At 36.6% G+C, this 12,832-nt stretch overlaps 1 protein-coding gene across 1 annotated transcript; it reads right to left on the reverse strand.

The window, feature by feature from the left end:
* Positions 1–4,047: 4,047 nt before the first annotated feature.
* On the reverse strand, positions 4,048–11,254 carry LOC105624547. Its single transcript, XM_012205907.1, has 4 exons — positions 11,224–11,254; positions 7,955–8,156; positions 7,014–7,148; positions 4,048–6,004 (listed from the first exon to the last, which is right to left on the reverse strand). The coding sequence occupies exons 1-4, from the start codon at positions 11,252–11,254 to the stop codon at positions 4,048–4,050; spliced, it is 2,325 nt and encodes a 774-aa protein (XP_012061297.1).
* Between the last annotated feature and the right edge of the window lie 1,578 nt (positions 11,255–12,832).

The raw sequence follows: 12,832 nt of genomic DNA on the forward strand, positions 1-12,832 counted from the left end.
TCACAATTTTTAATCCTTTACATAAAAAAGATTGTAAATTGATAAGAAACAGAATCTTTCTTCTTCTTCTTCTTCTTAATCTTTTTAGTTATTATCATTTTTTCTTGCTTGCGAAAAAGTATCTCTTTTTCATTAACAAAGGACCCCAAAAAGAGCAGAGCTTAGCAGAGATCAAGTTTGCAATGTTATTATAAAAAGTGCGATACCTTTAGATTTAAAGCACAATGAGAAGAAGTAAATGAGATATATATTTATTCCAAACAATGTCTATAGACATTATGTCGGTAACAGAAATTATATGACAGTACTATACAATATTTTGAAAAGGAATCATTTCTTAGATATAAAGTTTATTTTTCTGAGATTATATCATATTCTTTCTCCTGAATACTGAAGCGAAGTAATGAATTTTTGACAAAGATCATAGTACCAACATATTTGAATAAATTTTCTTTCTTCGAGGTATTAGCGTCTTCTTCGAAGATTGTCCTCGCGATTTTAACATTACACCCGTAGTTCGCCTGTCTTTTCCGGATACGAGATGGCAACCAGTTTGCTGGACGCTCAGTGGTTAACAACATCGTCTTTTTTCATCGAAGCATATGCCGCGACTCTCTATATTAGGAAACTTGCAGTCACGTGTAAGAGGAGATAGAGCGCGTAGGCGCGCAGGAGAGCAAAAAATAAAACGGAAATTCGATACGAACCTCGTGGAGGATCAAATTGTACTGATTGTGAAATATGTTTTTTAAGCACATTCGCACGACGTAATTATTCCTTCCTAAATTCAATTGCAATTAATTTTATTGTATGCGGTTATTAAATGTTTGCATGGCATCGAGCCTAACACCATCCTTCCCAGACTTCTCCGTTCGCTTGCCAAAATTCTTTTTTTTTTCAGCATGCATTGCGTCCGTGCCCGTATTAGGAAACTTGCAGACATTGTGTCTGACTCTCCCAATACGAACGACCAACGATGACGACGAAGCAATGAGCCGTTCTGTTTCTCCCTCCCCTTTTGTTTTGCAATTAATAATTGCGATGGAAATTTCGATTTTGCATGATTTCTTTTTGCTGAATGTATATATTTTTATTTTAAATCGTATAAATGATTAATAAATCAAATATAATTTGAGAGAAAAATTTCGTGTAAAATATCAAATATAGGTGCAAATTTCATATGTTAAAATCGCAATAAGAAGGATCTTTTTAAAAAAATATAGGCGCAAGTTAATCATGAAATTTTTGATTTTGCCAATTGTGCCTGTGACAATCGTCTCCGCGAAGAACGCGAGTAATTTTTTCACGAACATGTGAATGCAGGCACGCGTGTAAATGTGTGTGCGTGTGAGTGCATCGCACGAATACATCGATGATAAAAAGCTTTCAAGGTAAGCCGGACCGACATATGAATGGCCGTATGCATGAATGGGTGGCTGTACGCACTCCGGAGGGACTAACCGGTGGATGCTGTGCTTGTTATGTGTCCGGCTAGTGCATATACATATAGGGTGTCTCTTAATAATTTGAGTAAATTTTCTTTTCGATTGTTAGTACAAACTGCTAATGGACTGCACATCTCATAACAAAATTAAGCGAACAATGTTTCCAACAATCATTTAAATTAGAAATTTGCACAGAAATTCAATTATTAATGTCAAATTCTTTTAGTTTACTTGTTCAAATTATATAAATATACATCTTGTTTAACATTCCCATTAAGGAAAGACTATTGATTATTATCTGAAAGACAATCTGTTATTTGAATTATAGTCATTAATTGCGCGACACCGTGTATATACGTATATATGTGTATGTTGGCCTACGCACGTCTCTTTCTCCGCCTCATGCGGCGAACTCACAAATGTGATCCGCGATCGCAACATCCTGCCGCTGGCGTCGCATCAATGAAGCCGATACGGGAAGAAGTATCTCGAAAGGTTTAATTAAGATTCCTCATAAAGGGGTTTTTTAAATGAAACGTGAATTTGGTAAAAAATCCCGAATGCAATATTCACGAGTATGGAGCTGATCATTAATGAACGCCGTGCCTCAGCACAGTCGTTCATAAATTCGTCTTGCACATGTTGAATTTCATTTTGATGACGCGTTTTTATCTCGTACAATCTTTTATAACTGGGCGGTTTATGATTTTCTGCAACTCTAGGACTTTGATGAAAAGATCACTTTAATAGATAAAAAGAAACAATCAAATCGATCACATCAACAAAAAGTATTGTAAAATGCAAAATAATTTTTCGAAAATATGTGTACAGCTTTCTTGCCAAAAGTAGAATTAAAGAGTCTAGAATTCGAATTAATAAGCGTAAAGTTTTATTTATTATCATTAAATGTTTATATACACACACACATATATATATATATATATATATATATATATGCGTATTTATACATTTATATTATATGTATTTATATTAATATATATAATAAAAAAATATATATATATATAAAATATAATACACATATATATATAACGTAATTGTACTTTTTATTGATGCTTTTAAAATCAATGTAAAAGATTATCAGAAAATCTGCATTACATCAATAACAATTTGTTTTATTATTACTATAAGGATTTCTCGTTACAATGAGCATAAGTATAAAATAATTTTATTTGTCGTCGCTTTCAAAGAAGGACAACAGCACGAGTATAGGACGGTTTTCAACTTGTAGTTATCCTGCTTAACGGACCATTATAAGTAAGACGAGATAATCAATTTGATCAAAGAATTGTGTTTTCAACATTTGGGGTTAAGAATTCTTTAATATTTATATAAGATATTGGGAAAAGATAATTTAAATAAATGTAATAATGTTTCTTTGTAATAATTAAATTGTCATAATTAATATGAAGATTATTTTTCGCTTCCAGTGATACCGAAGATGAAACTCACAAAATCATATCGGTTTTACAAAAATCCCGTTTTGAATAGCACGTTCATACGTGTTATTAAAATGTTATCAAACATTTCAATTGCAAAATAAAAATGGAATTAATTAATCTACAAAATAAAAATTTCGTAATCTGTAAAAATAATTTTTGTACTAAACCCCATTATTGCATTTTATTTAATATCTACACAGACAGCTCGCGATTCTATTGGATTGTCCGGAAAGTTCGTGCCGATGTTGAAGGAAAATTTAAACGCAGAAAATTTAAATTTTAGTATACATTTATTAAATTATATAGGTTAGTCGGCACGAACTTTCCGGACAATCCAATAACATCGGCAAATATATCCAATCGATTGCGCGTAATGACAATATAAAATTATATCTATTGTCACAAATAAATTCGCGTTTCTTTTTCATACCTGCGGAATTAGCCGAGTTGCACTATGCACAATATCGCTCTATAATATAAATATTCATCATAAAAACAAAAAACATGTTTACAATTTAAAAAGAGTATAAATAAGACTAGATTCCATTAGAGATGATATTTTGACGATTCGCTTAGAAAAGTACGACGGTATCGTTATAATTAAATCTCACTCTGATACCATCCCAAATGCAACGCAGTCCAATATTGTCTAAAAATGAATTATCACTGCACAATTCTAATTCCAATATGGCGAAAGCAAAATCACTCTTTGGTTAATCAATTCTCTATTGTGATTTTATGTATACATTCCAGTCTCTCATCTTTGGCACTAAGCTATGATCGAGTTTACCTTATTTTCGTGAGATACGTCATGACACGTTGTGTCTAAAAAAAAATTTATTTTTATCGCAATAATAATAAATTCATAAAATAAATACAGAAATTTAATAAAGGTAATTAGCTTTTCCATATAACTTTGTGTATACATCTATTGCTATCCAAAGCTTCGAAAGACGATTTTTAAATGTTTTAAAACATGGATTTAAAAAACATCTTTAATTATCATTTAAATACCAAATTTTTTGTTAAATTTATCAATGCAGACAATATAGATTCCTATAAAAAAAAAGAAATGAACAATCAAAGAGCAATATGAATTGCATCATTATGTCATGACTTTCGTTTATCGCGAATACTATGCCTCACGTAAGAGGTAAAGTCCGATGATCCTCCACAAAGCTATTCGGTACATCCAGTAAATTGCCACGAGGAAGCGGCGAGGGAACGAGAGTGGTATCACCATCGACTTCAACATCAGCTACATCGTTTTCTATAGCAACGGCAGCACCAGTACCACAACCGCTCAATTCGCGTACATTACCGGGTAAATAGTCTTTCCAACTTCTGAATAGATATCTAGTAAATTTTCTGAGTTGCCGGAATTTGCAGTAAGTAGCGCCTTCTGCAGATTCCAATTGTTGCGTCTGAATAAGGAAACCTTTTTCCTTGAAGGTCTGCTCCAATTTTTCGCGCTGCAGAGATTTTCTGGTTTTTCTCTTTCGCCGACCATCATCCTGACCGGTTGGACTTCTCTGACACACCGTCGGCGGTTGAATCCTCTCACCGGCAGCATTGAGAAAGGCTCCGGCAGCGGAAGTGGTTCCAGATTGGCCCGCTGGTTGCTGAAGAGCCTCTCTGGGAAAGAACTCGTAACCACGCATACTCTTATCACCAGTACCACTGTAATAGCGGAAATTGCCACCTGAATCTACAGAAAGACTTTTCTTCTCTTGTAAACTAGGCTTGGCGCCACCGGTAAATTTAAATTTACATATGCTCACTTCTGTCGCTGGATTATTGTTGTTTTCGGTTGGCATCGGTGGTATAAATATAGCGGAACGCTTCCGTTTAGTTGGTTGACTCTGCTGCTGATTTAGAGGTGCATTTCTCTTCGGTCTAGGCGAAGTAGATGTAGCAACCGACACCGGTATCGTCTGAGCTATAGGTAGTGATGATTGGGCCGCATTTTTCGTCTCCATCATTGAGTATATCGATTTTGGCACAATTTTTTGTTCTCTCGGTGGTTGATCCGTTGTCGATGGTGGACCCTTGTCATTTTGAGCGACTTTTTGATAATATAGTAACTGGGACTGTAACGCCATTGGATGAATAAACACACCAGCATTCGGCCAGTACACGAAGCCAGAGTTATGACCGATCATAGGATCGATCACATTGTTATTATGATTGACAAAACTGTTATTCGATCGATGACCAACTGATTCCGAATAATTCACCGGTTCTGACAGAAAGCTCGTCCCTAAACACTCTACTTCTTCACCATCGCTAGACGTTTCACTCTTCACCTGACCAGACTCGTATACGTTCCCATGTTTCCGCAGTAAACGTATCTTCAGCTGGTTGAGATCCCTAATGCAAAGATTCAGTGGCTCATCTTGTTCCCGCGAATTCTCAGACAACACAAAGTTCCTCCGGGTTTCCTGTGTCAGTCGTTTTTCCAACAAACTGCTGATCCTGTTTTGAACATCGGTCCTTTGAAAAGATACTTGAGGTGACACACGCTCCTGCTTATCACGAGGCGACAGTCTCTTCTCCTCATGACCAGGCGTGCCCGGCAATATCGTACCATAATTTTTGTAAATCAAATGACATATGTCAGCCTTCTTCGGTTTCCGGCCACGTCTAGGTTTGCTATTATCGAGAGTGATTTCACCCATGTACGGTAGATCGGAATATTTCATGGGAGGCCTGCTAGACGTCTGCGTCTGTTGGATATGATGACTGGGATAAGTTGTATTACAAGTCTGCGAAGACACAGACGTAATGACGGATCTTCTAGTACTCGCGGTGACTTGATTATGGCCGAGGGTCGTTGGACATTGAGGCGGTGCGATCTGCGGACAGAGCTCCTGCTGCATCGCCGCGATTCGCTGCAGCCAACCATGAACGTCGGCGATGGGACTTGGGGTAGATGTCGAGTTGGTCGGCGCTGGACTGGATGCTGTTGGCTCGATGATGCGTGGCGGTGACAAATTCAGGTTTTCCTGAGCCAGTGATGCTTCGTAATGATCCAAATATTCCGGCGGTAATGCTTGATGATGGAATTTAAGTTTCCATCGCGATTTCCTACGTCCACGACTGAAATATACGAAATTTCATATTTGATAATATTTAGACTAATAGACCACACATTTTTTTCCATTATAAAACACTTCTGTGACAAGTTATACTGGTTGAGCATCAAGAAAATTACAAAGAATAATTATTCTTTTGTAATTATATTAACTTATCCGTTAAAATAAAAGAAAAGAAATAAAGAATGCATTTTTATTGCCGGTCTCAAACTAATGTTGCATTCGATATATATTATGCTAATACATTATTTAGGAAAAAAGTATTTGAACTAGCATCGTGGCTATTATATCGGTGATATCGCTCTTTCATTAACACCGGTGACTGCATTCCGAGCCACACCTTAATAGCGTTTTGTGCCGCGCGATACGGCGCCTTAGCTCCTATGCAGAGAGCATGTGTCGCGCTTCTTCTTCTCTAGTCGCGACCGAACCGTTTAATGAAATTCAATAATAACGGTAATCGGCTCTCTCGCGACGCACATTTCGCTGACGTATATCTGCAAATTTTTTTTCTTCGCGTACTCGTACAGGCGCGCGCATCACTTTAGAAGACTCGCTCGGCACGAACCAGTTTCCTGGCGCCTATCTTTCTTGTCGACGATCGCACTTAAAGCACTTTCCTGGACATCGGCCGGTTTTACGTTAAAGACGTCGTTAGAGACTTGACAAAAAAGATAAGAGATAGCCCGAGTCGCGTTGTTGCCGCGGATCGCGCTACCTGACAATGTAAGCCGTCGCGAGACATACTCATCACGCTCTTCAAACGCATGCTACAAGATTTATCAAATAACAAAAGCATTTTGATGAAAGTACTGTATGCATAAAAGTGTTACTTTGCTCTCGTTGCAAAACCATTTAATTTAAATAGATTAATATGAAATTCGTAAATCTGAGAAAATACAAATACGTTTTATACGGCGTAAACAAACTTCAAATATTATTTACTTATTGATACTATTTAATTATTGATAGAATGTTGCGTAAAATAAATCGAAGAAAGATAGATAGATCACCTAGTTCGTCCTCGACTGCTAGAATCTGGACTAGTTAAAGCTAGATTTTCCTCCAGTGCTTGAATTTGATTACCACCTTGCTGTCCATGCTTGCTGTCCATTGAACCCACCACGTTGCCTACGTCCACTTGCGAGCTATTAAAAGCAACAAAAAAGAGACTTTTATTCATCAGTTTTGAGCTTCTAGTAATTTTGATATATCCTTTTTTCATCAATTTCTAATTGAGCCAGACAGCGCACTGATCTATCATGCCAGAGGTCTCGGATTCGATTCCAGTAGGTATTAAAGTATTTATTTTTCTCGGAAGAAGCCGGCAACCTCCCGAGAGTATCCTTGCCCACAGAAACACCTCTCGCCATTCGGAATCGGCATTAAAACTGTAAGGCTCATATGCTGCTATGTGGCAATTGAATAATCAGCGTGTCCTCCATAAACATGAGAGAGATGTTCTTACGTTAGAGGTCTAACGTAAGAAGAAGAATTTCCAATTGCGGAAAAAAGATACGATAAGTATCCAAAATTATATCCGAATAATAAACAAAGAAAGTTATGTCTTTTAACTTGATTTATGTCGACTTGATAATCGATATAAATACACAAAAGAAAGATTTTGCTACTGGTGCTATATTATTATAGATTCAATATAAAAATAATTAAATTTATCATCATTAATTTCTTTATATTATTTGATTTTTGTAAAAAAAAATACGGGTTTTTCTATTAAAATACATTCAATTTGCTGTTACAATGAAATCTATTGCTAGGAAATATATTTTTACAGTAAATATAATTCGTGCAGATTTAACAAAATTATTATCATAATTTATTTATTTATTGATATTAATTTTCAAATAAAACTAGTATTCATAAATCTATTTGTCGCGCATCGCGTCGTTTGTAGTAATTAATATAAAATTACTTGAAGAGGTTTGCGATTCACCTCAATGTGCTAGCATCGCGACTTCGCTCTTCTTCCTCCTGAGGCTCCTGTTTTACGGCCATGTGGATTAGTGGCGATAGCGGGCAACGTAAATGTACCGAATGGTGCAAATGATGCTGCAAACCAGCGCCGTCGGTGAGACTACTGTCTATGCCAATAGACTGTGTACGCGGCACGACTTCCTCGGTCTGCATAGTGCCCCCTGAAAATTTAAACATTATAGATTTACTATTTACTATTATAAAGTATTTGATTCTTTCTTATGTTTCGGTATTTCTTAGGATTTGTATTTCGAAATGTAATCGCAAAAGTCTACCATCAACGATTGAGGAGAAGTCTGGGAAATCCTGTATAATCTTGTTAACTGACAGCAACCGCTAATTCAATTTTCATTGAAAGGTTAAGACATTAAAACAATCTTGTGTGCAACTATTTTTAATTACGGTGATAATCGAAAGAATTTGTGTTTTGAAATTTGCTGTTTACTATAATTTGACTCAAGTTTTAAAGATCGCGGTTCCAAGCATTCATTTAATTAATCATTAGTTATTGGACAGCCATAACATTCTCGATTAATTAAAAAAAAAAAAAAACAAAAAAACAAAATCCGCTACGCAAACAGCTTCTACTTTCTTATTTCGGCGTTCGCAAGAACCGCGCGAAAGGTCGCGCGTAGGCCGTCGTGGAAGCCGGAGATCATTGCCGGTGTGCGCGAATTGCAATATTCATAATCACTGTATTAACGAGCGGATTAATGCCGTGCGCAGTGTGGCGAGTTGTGTTGCGTGGATTTGACGGGCGTGAGAAATGGCAGAAATTAAACGAATGTCTGACGCGCAAATGGATAAACGATCAAGCGCACCTATTGCCGTTGCACCATTGAACAAACCGCGTAGGCGACCGCGTGTCCGTTCAAGGATTCGAAATCACACAATAGCGAACTGCAAAAACCATATGTTACATGAGAGAGATCCGCTTATTGGAAATGTTTCGCGAGACAGCTCGCATTAAGTATTTAATTGACAACAATCATCTGTCGCACATGAGTAGTTTATCATCAAATTCTAAAATCAGCGTTTGTGCTGCTATTATTTTTTTTTACAATCTATTATTTTTTTACAATAACAATGTCATTGCTGATATTTTCAAAATTCAATGTGATCATATAGGTATTATTCATTATGTTAAAACATTTTTTTATATTATGTAAGAAGTTATAAGTAAACAATGAGCTTATAGTTACTACTATTTTTATTACAGAAAAATTTAATGAAGGATCAACGAAAATGTCAGCGACCGGCGCGGCGATGTCGGAAAACAACGCGCAGAAAGAGACTAAAACGGAGAAAAGAGACGCACAGAAGACGAAGAAGCGTATTATACATACTGTGACTTTGCGCAGCACCGTTGGATAAAAATATTCCTGCGCGAAAATAGAACCGGCAACACTCCGGCCCACCGAACACCCGCAATTCCTGAGCCATACTTGGCCTAGTCGATCGGGTTTCAACGCCTCGCGAGAATCCGCTTAGATATGCGTCGACTGTCATTTAGTTACTTCGGGATAAGCTATCGATACAAGCTAAGGTCTCAAAAACAATCGGAAACACACACACAATCGAGACATATATATTTGGATACTCTCTGTACTCACAATGTGAATTTATTAATTTAATTGCGTGGATTTTGAAACAATATTTTGGAATAAAGTTCCAGCGAAAATAGAGATATACAAATAACAAATACAAAGTTAAGATAAAATTTTTCTATGTATAAATTAAGTGTGAGATTCAAAACTCAATATATCGTAATTAAATTAAACATTCGAAACTCGAAATTTAATTTCTACGTTTATTGAAATACCCAATAAATAGAAAAATTAAAATTTACAAATCCAAAGAAAGATTCTTTGGAAAATAAAGTCTAAATATCTTAGGTTTTCGAAATACTGTTATTTAAACTTTTAATGATTTTAAAATGTAAAAAGTTTCATATAAAAGTGAACCAAATAGTGAGATCAGTAGAAGATATTAATATTGATATGTGCGGGAGGTGGCTCATTTTCATTGAAGACCAGTTATAGAATGATGCAGGCGGGCGCGTAACTACAATTTATTTTTTGGCTATTTTTAGGGTTTGGCGTAGCGCCACTATTTTCGGTTCTCTCAAATTTCTCACTCCATATTTAGGATTATGGCGGATGGTATCGCGCCACACTAGGCATTTATGATTGCTGAAGCGTATACATTTATATCACTGCATATTTAATTTTATTCAAAATGTTAATCAGATTAAAAGATAATAAATGACGACCTCGCTCTAAAAAAATTGTAGACATTATAAACTCCAGCTGTTTATAAAAGGTATTTCAAGAATCTAGCACAGATTCAATCTACATTTTCCCTTTTATAACTAGATATTTGCAATAGATAAGAAAGTAGTATGATTGTATTTTTTCTCTCCAATAATATTACAATAAATATTATAGTTAAACTTTACTTATTCATAGGCAACAAGTGGACGAATCGGAGCGGACGTTTGTTCCGCGGGAAAACATGTGGTCTTCCGTACTATTGGCAGAAGTGCAACTAGGTTAAAAACGGAAAGTCAGCCGCCGTGCTCGGGAACATGTCAAGGTGATGCAACGGCCAGAAAAAAGAAATCCTTCAAAAAGATTTTGTTCTTACACGTGATAACTCGTCAAAATATTCTTAAAGTCACAGATCAATTGCTCACCTATTGCGACCTACTAAGACAGACCGTGATCCATTGGCCTGATTACGACGCCGTTGTGCATCCGTAATTACGCATAAACACCCGCGCAAACCGCACAGCGCAGCGACAGTATCCCACGTGGAGAACAGTAACTCATTGTTCGTGTTTGAAAAGACATGTTCGATCGAGAAACGATTTTATTTTCTGTCGGTTGCCTTTTTGCCGATATTCAAATAATGCAGCCGGTGATTTTAAATTTACTTGAAATAAAACACGTAGAATATTGATGATTTCACGTATTACTACCGTTTGATTCTACTTCAAAAAATACCCACGGTCGTCCAAAAACACGCTGTCAGAAATGTATTAATTAAAAATTGCTTTAGTCTGGATCTACAATAGGTGTTTTAAGTCTTAAGCCGTAAGAAATTGATTAACAACAATCGAATGCGAGGAGAATAATTAATTCTGATTCGTCTGTTCCTTATAGCTTAAGGCTTAAAAATCTATTATATATAAATCCGGCTCGTTCAATATCGAACATTGCTGATTACCTGTGATGGGAAAGTTGCTTTCCGGCAACATGAACGTATCGTTCCTAATGAATCCTCTTCTTGAAAAATTGTAACCGGCAACTGATTTCGTGCGCCGCAGACGTTTTTACGTTATTCAAACGATTTTTATACACAATCAATCTTCCAAATGAACGACACTACAATCATTGTTGAATACGATTGATCACACAAATCACAGACCGCGATTAATCACTTTTGCTCGTTCAATACACCATGATCGCCCGTACAATCTGCTCTGCCTTGCGTGATCAAGTACAGCGATATCTCGAAAGATATGTACTTCCAAGGAAAAAATAGAAGATATAAAAAGAGAAAGAAAACGTGAACGCGTGAATAAAAATTTGTATCTAAATAAAAAAAAGAGAGAACTATAAAGATCACAGGAAAAATAGAAAGATGGCAAGTAAATAGGAGAAAGAAAAGGAGCAGAGAAGAAAACGGTATCGACAGAACGGAGCGTAGTGTTTTGAAGCACTTTTGGCACTGTTACGAGCGAGAGTGAAGTGGACAAGCAACAACTCCACCGAGAGCAACGTCTACACCTCCATCGCGAAAGAGGAGGACGGGGGATGAAACGTCGACAACGACGACAACGACGTCGAAGACGACAACCGCGACAACGACCAACCCTCCGTGAGCCAAGAAGAGCGAACGGAGGCGCGGGCGTATATTCTCGATTTGGGCGGATGGAAATCTGAGATTGCTCCATATTGGGCTGTGCGCCACGGAGGTGCTCTGTAATAGCAGAGCCTGACTTCTTCCCTCTCTTTCCCGTCCCTTGGAGATCTCTCTCTTCTTCTTCCTTTCCTTCTTCTACTACTATTGCTACTTCTTCTTCTTCTTCTTCCTCTTCTTCTTCTTCTTCTTCTTCTTCTTCTTCTTCTTCTTCTCCTCCCTCTTTTCCACCCGTTCTCACTTTAATATAAATGTGTGTATACATGCGCGAACGACTGTTTCTATCTTTTTCGCTCCATTTTCTCTTTCTTGTTCCTCCTCTTTCTCCCTTCTCTCTCTATATGATGAGACCAACGAGGGTATATTTAACCCCACGAACCACCAACGAGAAATCAAGCCGCGCACGAGTCTCTTCTCACACACTTCTCTTGTACTTGATATCCTTTTCTTTTCCCTCGTTCTAACTACTTGCGAACAATCGAAAAAAATCTCTCTCTCAATAGTCGCTAAAGTCTCTCTTACCATTTTAGAAATTTTTCCGTTTAGTTAATACACTTAAGATAAGATGTGGTTTCATAGAATTAATTGACATGAGGTATTCCATTAAAAAAATTAAATGAAAAAGTTTCATTTTGACTTTGATGGACTTCCATGTCTGTCTCTCCCTTCCCGTCATTAGAATGGCTCTAAATTAAATTTCGTTTAAAGCTAATACATTGCAGATGATATAAATAATAACGGATTCATCAAGTATTATTAGACAAGTGTGTTACAAATTAAAGATGTCAATGTCACGATTTTTCTTCTCAATGAATTTGATGTGTACATCGCAATTGTGAATCATTGTAATTGTGAATGATAATAATGTAATAATACGATTATTCTATATACTCTTACACGGAGTATATTGTTT

The sequence above is a fragment of the Atta cephalotes genome (genome assembly GCF_000143395.1).
Source record: "Atta cephalotes unplaced genomic scaffold scaffold00081, whole genome shotgun sequence".
NCBI classification, from domain to species: Eukaryota; Metazoa; Arthropoda; class Insecta; order Hymenoptera; family Formicidae; genus Atta; species Atta cephalotes.